Source organism: Chamaea fasciata, unplaced genomic scaffold, assembly GCF_029207755.1.
Source record: "Chamaea fasciata isolate MVZ Bird 193981 ecotype frontalis unplaced genomic scaffold, bChaFas1.0.hap1 SCAF_145, whole genome shotgun sequence".
Classification (NCBI taxonomy): Eukaryota; Metazoa; Chordata; class Aves; order Passeriformes; family Sylviidae; genus Chamaea; species Chamaea fasciata.
Genome location: NW_027094230.1, coordinates 85,155 through 101,950, shown reverse-complemented (window position 1 = coordinate 101,950; position 16,796 = coordinate 85,155). Strand labels below are relative to the sequence as shown.

Here is a 16,796-nt window from a genome sequence, read left to right as displayed (position 1 = left end):
GGGACATTCGGGGTGTCCTGACACCCTCCTGGGGTGTCCCCAGCCCTGTCTCGCAGGAGGCCCATGGTGGCTGTGAGGATGCTCAGACACTTCCAGAAGTCCCTGCCCTCATCCTGAGGGACTGTCCCTCCCTCGTGTCCCCTCCTGGGGGTTCGGGGGGGCTGTGGACACCCCCGAGGGGTCAGTGGGGTCAGGGGGTGGCAGTGACAGGGAGGGGCCGCGGGAGGCCGGGGACAGAGGGAAGGGGAAGGAAGGGCAGCGCCGATGGTTTCCCTGAAAGGCCGCCGGGGACAGGACGGTGTCACCCAGTGTCACAACGCCCCGTGCCCGGCAGCTGAGCAATGCTCGGGGTTGTCCCCGGATGTGGGGAGGGGACGTCGCCAGCTTCCCTTCCCGGCCGTGCCACCTCAGAGGGCACCGGGAACGGGGCACGGCCATCCTCGGGGCTGTGACATCCCCAGGGAGGTGTCACTGCGTCGTCCCCAAAAACCTCCAATCCTCCCATGGGACAGGGGAAGCTGTGATGGTGACACGGGGTGCCACGGAATGTCCTCAATGCCCTCATCACCATCCTCATCCTCACCTGGAGGTGTCCCCATCCTCATCGAGAGGAGGGACATCATGTCACCTCTTGTGTCCCCATTGATGTCCCCACTGGTGTCTCCATTGATGTCCCCATTGATATCCTCACTGGTGTCCCCAGTGATGTCCCCACTGATGTCCCCACTGCTGTCCCCGCTGGTGGCCAGCCAGGACAGGAGACAGCAGCTTCTCCCACTGAGGTTTTTCCCTGGGATCCTCCAGAAAAAGAAAACCCAGCTCGGGAAAAAAGAAAAGAAAAAAAAAATCAGTTCTGGGAAAAAACGATCCCGGGTTTCTAATTGGGATGTGCAAATATCAATTGAAGCAGGACCTTAAATCAATATGAACCAGAACGTTTCCTTTCACCCCTAATCGTTCTTTAGATTCCTTTTATTTTTTTTTTGTTTCCCCCAACCAGGTGAGTTTTAATAAGCTAAAATAAAACGTCTCCTCCTTTCAGCGCAGTCCCAGCACGAGGAATATCAATTAACCAGAGCCGTCCTCGGCCCTTGGGAGCTCACCACAAACAGCGCTGGGGCTGCGCCTCGATGGCAGCGGGAGGAAAATTACAACCCCTTTTTTTTTCCAGGGAAACCATTAAGTGAAAAATCGGAATTTGTCCATAAGCACCGCCGGGGGGGGAGGGGAGGGGCTAATGGCTTCTATTTTGAGCAATAAAATTAATTTTTCAGCGCAAAAATCGCCGCCTTCCTGTTCCTCTCCCCCGCGGCCTCACGTCCCCGAGCCTGGCCCTGGAGAGTCCCCGGGATGGAGGGTCTGGCTCGGCCCCACCACGGGAATCACCCCCTTTCCCACGTTTTCCAGCTCAGTGGAAGTGGACAGAACCCTTGAGTCCTGGAGGGGTTGGGAAGGGACCTCAGAGCTCCTCCAGTGCCATGGCAGGGACACCTCCCACTGTCCCAGGTTCCAGCCTGGCCTGGGACATCCCAGGGATCCAGGGGCAGCCACAGCTGCTCTGGGAATTCCCTCCCAACATCCCACCTATTTCCACTCTGAAGCCATTCCCTGTGTCCTGTCCCTTGTCCCCAGTCCCTCTCCAGCTCTCCTGGAGCCCCTTTAGGCCCTGGAAGAGGCTCTGAGCTCTCCCTGGAGCCTTCTCCTCTCCGGGTGAACATTCCCAGCTCTCCCAGCCTGCCTCCAGAGGAATTCCAGCCCTGGGAGCAGCTGTGGAATTGCTCCAGCAGCTCCAGGTCCCTCTGATGTTGGGATCCAGGAGGGTCTCACCTGGGGGGGCAGAGGGGGGACAATCCCCCCTTTCCTGCCGGGATGAGCTGGGAGGAAGGGCGGAGGAAGGGCAGCGTGTCCCATTCCCCCTCCGAGGGGAGGAGGATTCCCAGGTGCTGCTCCCTCTGCTCTGGGATGCCCCGGGAGCGGTGGCCGTTTGGGACACCGGGATCCCCCGGGAGCGGTGGCCGTTTGGGACACCGGGATCCCCCGGGAGCGGTGGGAGTTTGGGACACCGGGATCCCCCCGGAGCGGTGGCCGATTGGGACACCGGGATCCCCCGGGAGCGGTGGCCGTTTGGGACACTGGGATCCCCTGGGAGCGGTGGGAGTTTGGGACACCGGGATCCCCCGGGAGCAGTGGCCGTTTGGGACACCGGGATCCCCCGGGAGCAGTGGCTGTTTGGGACACCAGGATCCCCGGGAGCGGTGGGAGTTTGGGACACCGGGATCCCCCCGGAGCGGTGGGAGTTTGGGACACCGGGATCCCTGGGAGCGGTGGCCGTTTGGGACACCGGGATCCCCCGGGTGCGGTGGGAGTTTGGGACACCGGGATCCCCCGGGAGCGGTGGCCGTTTGGGACACCGGGATCCCCCGGGAGTGGTGGGAGTTTGGGACACCGGGATCCCCCGGGAGTGGTGGCCGTTTGGGACACCGGGATCCCCCGGGAGCGGTGGCCGTTTGGGAAACCGGGAGCTCCGGGCACGTTCCCTCACTAAATCCCGTCACCTTGGCTGCCCTCGGGAGCTGCAGGAGAGGGAACTTTGCGGGAGGAGTAAGGACCAGCCCCACCAGGAATATTTCCAGGCTGGTTCCTTGCCGTTAATTCTCGTTGTTTCTCTGGCGCCGGCGGTCCCGGGAGCTGCTCCTGCTCCGAGGGTTTGGGAGAGCTGTGCTCCCACGTTGTCCCAGCCCCCAGGGTCTGCCTGCCGGGGGGGCTTCGCTCCCCAATGGGCACCACGACGGGGGTCCCCATGGGTCACTCCACGGACACCCCGGGGGGACGCCAGTGGACATCCCGATGGACACCCAGTGTCCATCCTGATGGACGCCCCAATGGCACCCAATGTCCATGCCAATGGGCACCCAGTGTCCATCCCGATGGCTGCTCCAATGAATATCCCAGGGGATGGACGCCCCAATGGACACCCAATGTCCATCCTGATGGACACCTCAATGTCCATCCCCATAGACGATCCAATGGACACCCAATGTCCACCCCGATGTGCAGCCCTGTGGATACCCCAAGGGATGGACACCCCAATGGACACGTCTATGAGCACCCAATGCCCATCCTGATGGACACCCCAACGGGAACCTCTATGGGCGCCCAATGTCCATTCCGATGGGTGCTTCTCTGGATACCCCAATGGATCCCCCAACTTCACCCCGATGAACCCCGTGCAGTGCAGAGGATTCACCAAGAGCTGCTGCCTCCAGAGAGGAAAAGCCAGAAAAAAATCCCCGAAAAGCGGCAGAATGAGGGAATCATGAAGCGCTGGCAATGGCGGAAGAGGCGGGCAGGCCGCGGGGGCAGCGGCCCCGCCGTGACTCCGCTCCCCGCCAAATCCGCACCGCGTTTTGCGGCGCTCCGGCCGCGCCCCACGTGGGGCAGAGGCGTGGCCGGGCGGCGGCAGCCAATCAGCAGCGCCCGCGGCTGACAGCGCTCGTCACGTCAACAACCGGAACGCGCCCAATTAGCGGCGGGCGGGGGGGGGGAACCGGGGCACCCCCATCCCGCACCCCGGGGTGTCAGCGGGGCGCCTGGCCCCCCACACCGGAGAAACGGGGGAACAGGCGGGGCGGCGTTTCGGGGCGCTTTGCCCGCACCGTTTATTATCTAAGCGGCGGCGCTTCGTTCTCGCCGAGCAAAGCGGCGAGGCGCGGCGTTGCCGCAGAGATCGCGGCGGTGCCGCGGCCCGCCCGGCTCGGCGGTGACAGATTGTTTGAGCTGGAGGAAGCGCCGGCCCGGGCTAATTACGCCGCCATGGCGGGCGGGCGGGCGGGCGGGGGCTGCGCGCCGCCGGCCCCGCGTGGCTTTGATTGACAGCGCCGCTCCCCCCCGGCCAATAGCGTTGCAGCGGCGGCCCGCTCCGCGCCGCGATTGGCGGAGCGGCGGGTGAGCGGCGCGAGGCCCCACGTGGGGCGGAGGCTCCGTCTGACGCGCGGGGCCAGCGGCCATTTTGTGCGCTGGGGCCGGGCCGGGCCCGGCCCGCCCGTGGGGCCGCGGTTGTTCCCGGCCCGCTCCCCCCGGCCCGCCGGCACCGGGGCTGCTCCCGCTCCGCTGCCGCGAGCACGGAGCGTCCCCCCGCGGGAACGGCGCAGCCGGGTGTCCCCCGAGCGCGGCGGGAGGGTCTGACGTTAACGCCATTACCCGTGTTCCTCGTTAAAGCCCCTCAGGCGTGAGGGGAGGCGGCGAGGGGGAGCAGCGCGGCCCTCACCGCACATCAAAGGGGCCGCGCGGCCGCCGGGGGAGGCAGGGCGGCCTTGCCCGCCGGTGCGGGAGGGGGGGGGTGGGAAGGGAAGCTGGCACCGAGCGCTTTTCTCGCAGCCGAGGCGTCGCGGTGACAAAGCGCCGCTGTTTGTTTTACACAGCCCGAACCGGGCCGCCGGAACGGGGTTACGGCAGCGCCGGGCCCGAGTCACGGCCGGGCCGGGCCGGGCCGGGCCGGGGGGCGCGGGGCGGGGCGGAGGCGGGGCGTGGCGCTCGGGTGGGCGTGGCCACCGACCGCCCCGCCATCTAGACACAGGCTGCCATTGTGACGTCACGCCGGCGCGCACCAATCACCACCCACCTCCGGCGGCCCCACGTGGGCGCGGCGCGCCGCCATTGGCTGGCGGCGGAGAGGCCGCCCGGGTTTTGTCCCCCGCCCGCCGCCCCGCTCCGCCCGGGCGCTGTGGCGGCACCGCGTGCTCGGGCGCCGCTGCCCCGCTCCGCGCCCGCTCCGCGATGGCTCCCGGAGTTACGGCCAGCCCCGCCGGACGCAGCTGAACGGCCGCCCCGCGGGCGGGGGGGGAACCCGCTCCGCACCCTTCGCATGTCCGCGGCGCCCCCGGGAAGTCGGATGTGTACGGCCTTCCTCCCCCTCCTCCTCTCCTCCATGGCCGTCGTGCTCCGGCGTTAGTTCCTGGCTTTGCTTCCCCTTCTCCCCGGCCGCAGGAATACCGCGGGACCCTCCTCCTCCTCCTCCTCCCGCCGCCGCCGCCGCGTTGTTGTTGTTGTTGTCGTCGTCGCTGTGGCTTCTTGATCTATTTTTTTTTTCTTTGCTTTTTAATTTTTTCGTGGAAGGGGGGGGGGTGGTGATTTTTTTTCTATTTTTTTTTTTTTTTTCCGCCAGCGAGTGCCGGAAGGAGGAGGAGGAGGAGGGGGGGGGGGGCGGTGAGGAAGCGGAGGCCCGCGGAGCTCGGCGGCCGGGGGGGTCGGCACCTGGCCCCGGCGCTGCGGGGCTGGGCTCGGCTCCGCGGGCGCCTCCCCGGCGGTTGCGGGGCCGGTGCGGGGGGGGGGGGGGGAGAGAAGAAGAAGAAGAGAAAAGGGGGAATGTGCGGGGGGAAAACCGGCCGGGCCCGCTCCCCCCTTTCCCCCCCCCCCCCCAACCCCTACCCCCCAACCCCCTCCGCCCTCCCTCCTCCGCCCCCCCGCACGGACTTTCCTCTCGTCCCTTTGTTCAGTTCTCGGCCTCTCCGGGAGCGCTCCGAGGCCGGCGGGCAGCAGCGGCAGCTCCGCACGTCGCGATCGCCGTAGCGAAGCTCGGCGCGGCTGCTTCCAGTGACCGCGCCCCAGCCCGGCCATGTACCCCCAGGGCCGGCACCCGGTGAGTCCCGGTACCCCCAGCCCCTAAAACCCGCTCCCCTCCCTCCGTCCTGCCCCGGTGTCCCCCCCCCCGCCCCCGCCGGTGCCCCCCCCGGTAACCCCCGCGGCCGCCTCCCGCAGGCTCCGCACCAGCCGGGCCAACCGGGCTTCAAATTCACCGTGGCCGAGTCCTGCGACCGGATCAAGGACGAGTTCCAGTTCCTGCAGGCCCAGTACCACAGGTGAGCCCCCGGGGGGATCCCACCCCCCCTCCCCGGCCGCCAGCCCCGAGCCCCCCCCCGGTTTCCGCGGGGGTCTCACCGTGCGCTCTCCTCCCCCCCCGCTCGTCTCCCCCCAGCCTCAAAGTGGAATATGACAAGCTGGCGAACGAGAAGACCGAAATGCAGCGCCATTACGTTATGGTGAGAGACTTTAATCAGATTTCGGATCAGCCCTGGAAATGTCATTAGCTGCGAGCCTGCGAACGGGGCGGGGGGGGGACACAACCGGGGGACCCCCCCGCCGGTACCGGCAGTGCCTGCCCGGGGACCCCCGGGGCTGGGGGGGGCGGCGGTTCCCGGCGCTCCGGGGCTGGAAGCGCGATCCCAAGTTTCCTGTTAACCCCTTTTGGAGCGGTGCTGCTGTCCAGAGCGGGGGGGGGGGGGGGTGGGGGGGTGGAGCGGCGACCCCCCCAGCTCAGGGTGAGGGGTCCCTGGTGTTGCTGGGGGACCCCCCCTCGAGCAATCCCAGCTCATCCCTCCCCGAGGGAAATCGGCACTTTTACTGCCTCAAAAAGCTCTTTTTAAAGCCAAAACCGCCTGGCGGGCCCCCGGGTGGGCTGGCCGGGAGTTCCGGTGGGGTCGGCAGGACGCAGCCCCCGTTTTCCCGGGGCTCCCGGCACTTCCCCGGGGGCAGAACGCATCCTCCCCCCGCCGTGAGGAGCTGGGGTTTTTTTGGCCAGACTCCGGGCTGTACCTGTTCTGCCAGGGCTGAGCAGACGCCTGTCACCCGGCTCTGCGCCTCTTTGTTTTTCTAAGTAGCTTAGGAGGAGAAAACAGGAGTCCAAAGGAGTGTCCCCCTCGTTAAGTGCCTGCCGGTTAAACCCATAAACATCTGCTTGTTAGAAGGTGTAATTTCCTTGGCTGCCCCGGTGCTTTAAGCCCAGTTTTGCCCGGGATGCTTTTTGGTAATGACCATATGCAAATACCTCCCGCGAGCTGAATTCAAATTCTCCTCGGCTCTCTGGCGTTTAATTGAATTTATTTCTGGGTTTGTTTTGTTGGTTTTTTTTTCCTCACCCCCCTTTCCTCCTTCCATCGTCCCCAGTACTACGAGATGTCGTACGGTTTGAACATCGAAATGCACAAACAGGTGAGTGATTCCGAGGTGGGGGGGGGGGGAAGTCGCGATTGATTGATTGATTGATTGATCGATCGACCTCCTGTTGCCCTTTTCCTCCACCTGAGCTCAAACCGGCTCCGATCGCACGCAGTGGGGAATAATAATCGCTGGAGGCAGGGATGTGTGACTCCGGGTGGGGGATATCCCGGCTGCTCACTCGGCAGCCCGCAGGTTGGCTGCCCTCGCTGGCGGTTGTTCTTTGGCCGATAATCCACGAGGGAAATTTTAGCGGTGTTAAAAGGCGGAGCGTTTTATGCAAAGAGGTGAGAAGAGCCTCGCAGCTCCCGCGCCGGGGAGGTCAGGACGTGGAATAACGCTCGGGAAACGGCGGCCCGGGGGCCTCTGCTCGTGTTGTGGGGACAGCGGGGCTCTTTGTAAGGTCACCCCCTGCTCCCGGCGCTGCCGGAGCGTGAGACCCGGCCGGCAGTTATCTCCCCGAGCTCACCGTGTGTTGCTCAACGTCACCGAGTTGTCTTTGCGTCGGGGGAATGAAGCAATGTTTGGGGCTGATTGAGGTTCTGGTTTGTTTTTGGTTTGTTTTCTTTTTTTTTTTTCCCCTCTCAGTCTTCCTCTAATGTGTAAACTCGCCCGAAGGGGGGGGGGGGGGGGAAAACAACAACAAAACCAAAATAGAGAAGGGCCCCGGCAGAATGTGGTGTGCTACCTTGATAAGATTATCGGTAAAGAGCCTAAAGGCTGCGCACATGACGGTAAAACTTAAAGGAATAAAGTTATTACTGAGATTAGACCCGATTATTTGTGCTGCTGCTGCTTACTGGTTTTTAGGAGGAGCTCCAATTAAGAACTTTGAAGGCAGATAGGAGCTGACATCAACTTCTGCCGGCTCGCAAAAATCAGCCCCATTCAAACTCCCCAAAAGTGCTTTTCGGGCTTAATGAAAAGTGGTTTTCGGGCTTAATTAGCGGCACCTCCCCGCTCCCGGGGAGGCTCTGATGAGATGCAAAGCAGCGTCTCTGAATTCTCCTCTCTTCTTCTTCCCTTTCTGCGCCCTCGTCACGGGGCAGCGGAAATAATTCCTGCTTAGTCCTGGGGTTTTGGATAAATATCTCCCTCCGCGCTGATAACCCCCCACTTCCCCCCGTCTGTCCTTGTGCGGGGGGACCCCCGAGCTCGGGGGGGCCGTGCACCCCGAAATTTGGGGATTGTGAGGGGGGCCCTCCGGCCAGGAGGGGACGGGTGTGGTGTGGCCGGAGGGACACGGAGCCTGCTGCCCCCTCAGCGGTGACCTGAGGGACTCTGGGGTGACCTGGGGGGCTGGGGTGACCTGGAGTGACCTGGAGGGCTCTGGGGGGGACTGGAGTGACTGGAGGGGACTCTGGGGTGACCTGAAGGGACTGGAGGGATTCTGGGGTGACCTGGAGTGACCTGGAGGGACACTGGGGTGACCTGGAGTGACCTGGAAGGGACACTGGGGTGACCTGGAGGGACACTGGGGTGACCTGGGGTGACCTGGAAGGGACACTGGGGTGACCTGGAGGGACACTGGGGTGACCTGGGGTGACCTGGAAGGGACACTGGGGTGACCTGGAGGGACACTGGGGTGACCTGGGGTGACCTGGAAGGGACACTGGGGTGACCTGGAGGGACACTGGGGTGACCTGGGGTGACCTGAAGAGGACTGGAGGGACACTGGGGTGACTGGAGGGCGCTGGGGTGACCCGGAGGGGACTGTGGGGTGACCCCAGCCCAGGCTCTGGGGCGCAGGGTCTCCTCTGCCCGCCCTCTTCCTACCTGGTTGTTACCTGGGTGTTGGACGGCTCCGCTCGGTGCTGGGGGATGCTGGGATCACACCTCGGGAATTTGAGTTCATTCCTTTGCTGTGATGACACCCCGGGAATTTGGTTGATTCCCATGCTGGGAGATGCTGAAATGACACTCCAGGAATTTGGGGTTGATTCCCTTGCTGGGATGACACCCTGGGAATTTGGGTTGATTCCTGTGCTGGGAGATGCTGCGATCACACCCTGGGAATTTGGGTACATTCTCCTGCTGGGAGATGCTGGGATGACACCTCAGGAATTTGGGTTCAATCTCCTGCTGGGATGTCACCCCGGGAATTTGATTGATTCCCTTGCTGGGATGACACCCCGGGAATTTTGGGTTGATTCCTGTGCTGGGAGATGCTGAAGTGACACCCCGGGAATCTGGGTTCATTCCCATGCTGGGATGACACCCCGGGAATTTGGGTTCATTCTCCTGCTGGGATGACACCCCGGGAATTTGGGTTGATTCCTGTGCTGGGAGATGCTGGGATCACACCCTGGGAATTTGGGTTGATTTTCTTGCTGGGAGATGCTGGGATGGTGCCCCGGGAATTTGAGTTGTTCCCTTGCTGGGATCACACCCTGGGAATTTGGGTTCATTCTCCTGCTGGGATGACACCCCGGGATTTTGGTTGATTTTCCTGCTGGGATGACACCCCGGAATTTTGGTTCATTCCTTTGCTGGGAGCTGCTGTTCCCGAGACATTCCGGGTGTTTTTCCAGGGTTCCGCAGGTGCATCCCGAGCTTTGGCAGCGCGGGGAGATGCAGATGGAGCAGCCCCGTCCTCCCCCTGCCCTGAGGGGTCTCAGGAACCTCAGAATTCCCAGCTGGGTTCATGCCCTGGGTGCGGGCAGCCCGGGGGCCCGGCGTGGTCTGTGCCGGGAGCTCCGTGAGCGATTCCAGCAGCATCCCGGGGCCCTCTTCCCGGCGTTTTCCCGGCGTTTTCCCGGCGTTTTCCCGGCGTCTTCCCGGCGTTTTCCCGGCGTTTTCCCGGCGTTTTCCCGGCGTCTTCCCGGCGTCTTCCCGGCGTCTTCCCGGCGTCTTCCCGGCGTCTTCCCGGCGTCTTCCCGGCGTCTTCCCGGCGTCTTCCCGGCGTCTTCCCGGCGTCTTCCCGGCGTCTTCCCGGCGTCTTCCCGGCGTTTTCCCGGCGTTTTCCCGGCGTCTTCCCGGCGTTTTCCCGGCGTTTTCCCGGCGTTTTCCCGGCGTTTTCCCGGCGTTTTCCCGGTGTTTTCCCGGCGCCCCTTTTCCCAGGGCCCTTTTCCTGGTGCCCTTTCCCACTGTTTTGCCCGGGGCCCCTTTCCCCGAGTGCCTTTTCCCGGTGCCCTTTTCCCAAGCCCTTTTCCTTTTCCCGGTGTTTTTCCCGGGCCCTTTTCCCCCTGTTTTCCCGGTCCTTTTCCCGGTGACATCTGCTCCGTGCCCTCCGCCGCCGGGGAGGGAACTCGGGGACGGGGTAAAAAAAAAAAAAGGAACCCGGATCCGTCTCCTCCTTTAATTGACAGCAGCGCCGAGCAAACAAAAGCGGCTTTTCCAGGCGAAAAAAACAAAAACCAAAAAAACCTGGGGCGAGTTGGGGGAGCGCCGGACCGCGGCGAGAAAGGATTTTTATTTTTATTTTTTTTATTATTTTTATTTCCCCCCCCCTCCCCTTTTTTTTTTTTTTTCTTCGGGGCCGCGGCATCCCTGGCTCGGCATCCTCCATCCCTGCAAGGCATCCCGCTAATTGCGGCGCGGTCCTGCCGGCATCTGGCCGAGGGTGGCTGGTCCTGAACAAACAAGTTTTTTTTTTTTTTTCCTTTTTTTTTTTTTTTTTTTTTTATCAGCTGACCTGTTTAGCGGTTGACTCGTGTTTATCTGCACACAATCGAGGAGACTGGAGTGCCTGAATTATTCATGCGGTGTCCTGCCCTCCAGACTTGACTGCCTGTGATTACATCTGCTCCAGACAAACATTGATGGATACTTCATCTTTTTAAGCAAAAAAAAAAAAAAAAAAGAAGGGGGGGATTGTCTGTCTGTGGGCTTATATAACAGATTATCTCTTCCGCGCTGAATATTAAGTGTGTGCATATGTGGCTGCGTGTGTGGGGTTGGGGTTTTTTGGGGGGGTTTGTTGGTTTTTTATTTTTTTTTTTATTTTTTTTGGTGCCTTCCCCCACCTCTCTTCTTTTCGTTTTGTTTCTCGTTAGGAAAAAAAAAACAACAAACAAAACAACAAACCGGAGTTTCATAAACAACTCCATATGCAGGGAAATATTTAGGAAGTGATTCCCCGGTCGGTTGCAGTGAGTCGCTCCTTACCCCTGAGCTCGGCTTTCCTTAAACCTGGCTCCAATCAGGAGTTTTTTCTTTTGAAAAACCCCGGCAAAACTTTTTTTTTTCTTTTTTTTTTTTTTTTTTCTTTTTTTTTCTTTTTTTTCATTTTTTTTCTTTTTTTTAATTTTTTTTTTCTCCTCTTTTTTTTTTTTCTTTCATTTTTTTTCCTTTTTTTTTTGTTCGGGTTAAGTGATTTTTCCCCAAAAGAAACTTCTCTTCTCCCCCCCCGCCCCGTCGGCCTCGCATTGTTTCTGCGCGGATCCCCGCGGACAATCACAATAACCGTTCCGACAGGAAAAAAACTCAATTTTTTTTTTTATTTTACGCGGGACACCTCGGAGCACAACAACCTTTGTGCCGCCTTTGGGTTTCTTGCTTTCAGAAACTTCTTATTTTCCTCCCCAAAGCCTGGATCAAACCTAAAGCCCCCCCGACACTTCCGCAGGGAAGAGAGGCAGCATTTTTATTTTATTTTATTTTATTTTTTTTGCGTTTCTAGAACATTCTCGCCAACACAACATCCCTCTTCTGCCGCCCTCCTTTAGCGAGGAGCGCCAGGTAACAACAATTCGCTAAATCCTTCAGGAGCCGAGTAATTCGGGCGAGCTGCGCTCTCAGCGCTCCCCAGGGCAGAGCGAGGGGCGGGAATTCTCCTTCCCCTTGGCTGGATTTTGGGAATAAATTCGGGAATTTTGGTGGGGGTTGTAATTCCCTAACGAGGGGTTGCGTCCTGCCCGGCCCTGAATTTAATTCTCATCGAGCCGCGCTCTCCACTTTGCTAATAACGATAGCGGCCGCAAATAGCTTTCAACACGCCGTTGACAGCCCCGCTCGAGGAGAGAGCTCTTGAAATAGCGGCAGACAGCTGGAAGTGCCCCTGATTGCGCGCCCGAGCGACGAGCGCGCCGCTCGCTCGCTCCAGGGCCCGATGGATGGCCCTGCGCTCGCCGGGACGCGCTCCTGCCTCCGGCGGAGGCTGCCGGCGGCGGTGTGCGCCCCGCTGGCGTTGGGTACGGCGGCCCCTGGGCTGGGGGACGTTCGGGGTGGTGGTGGTGGTTGTTGTTGTTTGGGGGTTGTTCTCTGCGGGGTGTTGTTTGGCGGTTGTTCCGCGCGGGGTGTTTTGGGGTGTTCTCTGCAGGTTTGGGGTGGTTTTGGTGTGTCCTGTGTGGGGTGTTTTGGGTGTTCTCTGCAGGTTTGGGGTGGTTTTGGTGTGTCCTGCATGGGGTGTTTTGGGGTGTTCTCGGCCGGTTTGGGGTTTTTTTGGTGTGTCCTGTGCAGGGTGTTTTGGGTGTTCTCTGCAGGCTTGGGGTTGTTGTTTGGGGGTTGTTCTCTGCGGGTTGTTGTTCGGGGTGGTTTTGGTGTGTCCTGCGCGGGGTGTTTTGGGTGTTCTCTGCAGGTTTGGGGTGGTTTTGGTGTGTCCTGCGCGGGGTGTTTTGGGGTGTTCTCTGCAGGTTTGGGGTGGTTTTGGTGTGTCCTGCGCGGGGTGTTTTGGGTGTTCTCTGCAGGTTTGGGGTGGTTTTGGTGTGTCCTGTGTGGGGTGTTTTGGGGTGTTCTCTGCAGGTTTGGGGTGGTTTTGGTGTGTCCTGCACGGGTTGTTGTTGTTTGGGGTTGTTAACTGCCGGTTTGGGGTTGTGAACTGCTGGTTTGGGGTTGTTGTTGTTTGGGGTTGTTCTCTGCGGGGTGTTTTGGGGTTGTCATGTGCAGGGTGTTGTTTGGGGTGTTCTCTGCCGGTTTGGGGTCGTTGTTGTTCGGGGGTTGTCCTGTGCAGGGTGTTCAGGGTGTTCTCTGCCAGTTTGGGGTTGTTGTTTGGGGTGTTTTTGGTGTGTCCTGTGCAGAGTGTTTTGGGGTGTTCTCTGCAGGTTTGTTGTTGCTGTGCAGGGTGTTTTGGGGTGTTCTCTGCCGGTTTGGGGTTTTTTTGGTGTGTCCTGTGCAGGGTGTTTTGGGTGTTCTCTGCAGGCTTGGGGTTGTTGTTTGGGGGTTGTTCTCTGCGGGTTGTTGTTCGGGGTGGTTTTGGTGTGTCCTGCGCAGGGTGTTTTGGGTGTTCTCTGCAGGTTTGGGGTTGTTGTTTGGGGTTGTTAACTGCTGGTTTGGGGTTGTTGTTGTTTGGGGTTGTTCTCTGCAGGGTGTTGTTGGGGGTTGTTTTGGGGTTGTCCTGTGCAGGGGGTTTTGGGGTGTTTTCTGCCAGTTTTGGGTTGTTTTTGTTTAGGGGTTGTTCTCTGCAGGGTGTTGTTTTGGGGTGTCCTGTGCAGGGTATTGTTTGGGGTGTTCTCTGCCGGTTTGGGGTTGTTGTTTGGGGGTTTTTTGGTGTGTCCTGTGCAGGGTGTTTTGGGTGTTCTGTGCCGGTTTGGGGTTGTTGTTGTTTGGGGTGTTGTTTGGGAGTGTCCTGTACAGGGTGTTGTTTTGGGGTTGTCCTGCGTGGGGTGTTCTCTGCAGGTTTGGGGTTGTTGTTTGGGGTTGTTAACTGCCGGTTTGGGGTTGTTGTTGTTTGGGGTTGTTCTCTGCGGGGTGTTGTTGGGGGTTGTTTTGGGGTTGTCCTGTGCAGGGTGTTTTGGGGTGTTCTCTGCCGGTTTGGTTTTTTTTTGGTGTGTCCTGTGCAGGGTGTTCAGGGTGTTCTCTGCCAGTTTGGGGTTGTTGTTTGGGGTGTTTTTGGTGTGTCCTGTGCAGAGTGTTTTGGGGTGTTCTCTGCAGGTTTGTTGTTGCTGTGCAGGGTGTTTTGGGGTGTTCTCTGCCGGTTTGGGGTTTTTTTGGTGTGTTCTGTGCAGGGTGTTTTGGGTGTTCTCTGCAGGCTTGGGGTTGTTGTTTGGGGGTTGTTCTCTGCAGGTTGTTGTTCGGGGTTGTTTTGGGGTTGTCCTGCGCGGGGTGTTTTGGGGTGTTCTCTGCCGGTTTGGGGGTGGTTTTGGTGTGTCCTGTGTGGGGTGTTTTGGGCTGTTCTCCGCCACTTTGGGGCTGTTGTTGGGGCTGTTTTGGTGTGTCCTGCGCAGGGTGTTTTGGGCTGTTCTCCGCCGGTTTGGGGCTGTTGTTGGGGCTGTTTTGGTGTGTCCTGCGCAGGGTGTTTTGGGCTGTTCTCCGCCGGTTTGGGGCTGTTGTTGGGGCTGTTTTGGTGTTTCCTGCGCAGGGTGTTTTGGGCTGTTCTCCGCCGGTTTGGGGCTGTTGTTGGGGGTGTTTTGGTGTTTCCTGCGCAGGGTGTTTTGGGCTGTTCTCTGCAGGTTTGTTGTTGCTGTGCAGGGTGTTTTGGTGTGTCCTGCGCAGGGTGTTTTGGGCTGTTCTCCGCCACTTTGGGGCTGTTGTTGGGGGTGTTTTGGTGTGTCCTGCGCAGGGTGTTTTGGGCTGTTCTCCGCCGGTTTGGGGCTGTTGTTGGGGGTGTTTTGGTGTGTCCTGCGCGGGGTGTTGTGGGCTGTTCTCCGCCACTTTGGCATTGCTGGTTGGGGTTTTTCTGGGGAATGTCCCGTGCAGGTTTTTTGGGACGCTGAGCGATGCCTGTGGGGCCGGTTCCCGCAGGCAGCCCCGTCCTCCCGGGAGCAGGGAGCCCAGGAGGGATCTGTCACCTCTCCTGTGCCATGGGGGGGTCACCCTGGGGTGGGACATCCCTGCAGCCCCCATCTGGGACATCCAAACCTGAGACAACTTGGCCCAGGGAGCCAAATCCACAAAATTGGCACAAAAATCACCCCCCGGCCCAGAGCCCGGCGTGTCCCCCCTGCATCCAGCCTGGAGCTCTGCGCTCCCGGATTTTGGGTCGGTTTTAGGGCTGCCCTGCCTCTCCCATCCCTGACATCCTGGGGGTTGTTTTTAAATCCCCTCTGCCCCATCCCAGTGTGGAGCTGGAGCTCAGGGGGCTGCAGGGCAGAGCCAGCCCCGGCTATTTCACACCCAGCCCAAATTTTGGGTCAGTTTTGGGGCTGCTTTGCTTCTCCCATCCTGGGGGTTGTTTTTAAATCTCCTCTGCCCCATCCCGATGTGGAGCTGGAGCAGCCGGGCAGAGGCAGCCCCAGGTATTTAACACTCAGCCCAAATTTTGGGTCAGTTTTAGGGCTGCTTTGCTTCTCCCATCCTGGGGGATGTTTTTAAATCCCCATCGAGGTGTGGAGCTGGAGCTCAGGGAGCTGGGCAGAGCCAGTCCCTGCCTCTCCCATCCTGGGGGATGTTTTAAATCCCTATCGAGGTGTGGAGCTGGAGCTCAGGGAGCTGGGCAGAGCCAGTCCCTGCCTCTCCCATCCTGGGGGATGTTTTAAATCCCTATCGAGGTGTGGAGCTGGAGCTCAGGGAGCTGGGCAGAGCCAGTCCCTGCCTCTCCCATCCTGGGGGATGTTTTAAATCCCCTCTGCCCCATCCAGGTGTGGAGATGGAGCTCAGGCAGCCAGGCAGAGCCAGCCCCAGATATTTAACACTTGGAGCTCTGCCCTCACAGATTTGGGGTCAGTTTTAGGGCTGCTTTGCTTCTCCCATCCCTGACCTCCTGGGGGATGTTTTTAAATCCCTATCGAGGTGTGGAGCTGGAGCTCAGGGAGCTGGGCAGAGCCAGTCCCTGCCTCTCCCATCCTGGGGGATGTTTTTAAATCCCCATCGAGGTGTGGAGCTGGAGCTCAGGGAGCTGGGCAGAGCCAGTCCCTGCCTCTCCCATCCTGGGGGATGTTTTAAATCCCCTCTGCCCCGTCCCGGTGTGGAGATGGAGCTCAGGCAGCCAGGCAGAGCCAGCCCCAGATATTTAACACTTGGAGCTCTGCCCTCACAGATTTTGGGTCAGTTTTAGGGCTGCTCTGCCTCTCCCATCCTGGGGGATGTTTTTAAATCCCCATCGAGGTGTGGAGCTGGAGCTCAGGGAGCTGGGCAGAGCCAGTCCCTGCCTCTCCCATCCTGGGGGATGTTTTAAATCCCCTCTGCCCCGTCCCGGTGTGGAGCTGGAGCCGCCGGGCAGAGGCAGCCCCGGCTATTTCACACCCAGCCCTTCCCCAGCTCCCAGCCCCGTGCCAGCCGCCAAGTGTCCCCGTGTCCCCGGGTGCTCCAGGTGCTGCTGGTGGCTCTGGCCGTTCTCAGAGCAGGTGACAGGAGGCTCAGCCCGGGGCCAAGGGGTCCTGCTGCTGATTTATCACCGCTGCAGATGGTTTTTTTTTTTTTTTTTTTTTTCCTCTGAAACCCCACGCCGGGAGGAGCAGGATCTTGGCAGGGACACACGGAGCGAGGGGGGATTAGTTGGGATTTCAGCCTCTCCCGACTCCTTGACCTTTTTTTTTTTTTTTTTTAACCGGCAGGGTTGGCTCCCAGGGGTGTTTGGGAGCCTTTCCCGGGTGTTTGATCCGCCCTGGACCAGGGAGGATGCAGAGCTGGGATTGCCATGGCAACCCACGGCGGGGGAATGGAGGTTGTTTTTTTTTTTTTTTTTCCTTGGCAGCAGCAGCTCGGGGGCTCTGGGCAAAGGTGATGGATGAGCCCTGGGGAGGGGAAGTGTCTGTTCCTGCCCTTCCAGACAATCCCCTTTCCCTAAAATTCAAGTTTTCTGTGGGGAAAACTGGAGTTTGGCTGTGCCGGGGAGTGGGGGAAAAGGGGAAAACGAGCAAATGTTGAAATGTTGAGCCTGGTGCTCAACACAGGAAACCTCAGGGCCGTAAACACAATATTCGAGACACCCAATATCTCCGTGCTGCCCACGTGGGGAGTCTCTGATTCCGTGTGGAGAACGGGGA

The 16,796-nt window shown here is 60.1% G+C and overlaps 1 protein-coding gene across 7 annotated transcripts in view; it reads left to right on the top strand.

Moving 5' to 3' along the window:
* The first annotated feature begins 4,749 nt into the window (after positions 1-4,749).
* The window catches only part of TLE3 (TLE family member 3, transcriptional corepressor), a 45,920-nt gene continuing 33,873 nt past the window's right edge, over positions 4,750-16,796 (top strand). For 6 of the 7 annotated variants that reach the window (XM_066208171.1, XM_066208169.1, XM_066208168.1 and 3 more), the window contains exons 1-5: positions 4,750-4,946; positions 5,496-5,638; positions 5,758-5,858; positions 5,975-6,038; positions 6,943-6,987. In XM_066208171.1, coding sequence (XP_066064268.1) covers positions 5,615-5,638; positions 5,758-5,858; positions 5,975-6,038; positions 6,943-6,987 — 234 coding nt within the window. In that variant the 5' untranslated portion in view covers positions 4,750-4,946; positions 5,496-5,614. The remainder of the gene's footprint in view (positions 4,947-5,495; positions 5,639-5,757; positions 5,859-5,974; positions 6,039-6,942; positions 6,988-16,796) is intronic. The other variant, XM_066208170.1, reaches the window with a different exon arrangement.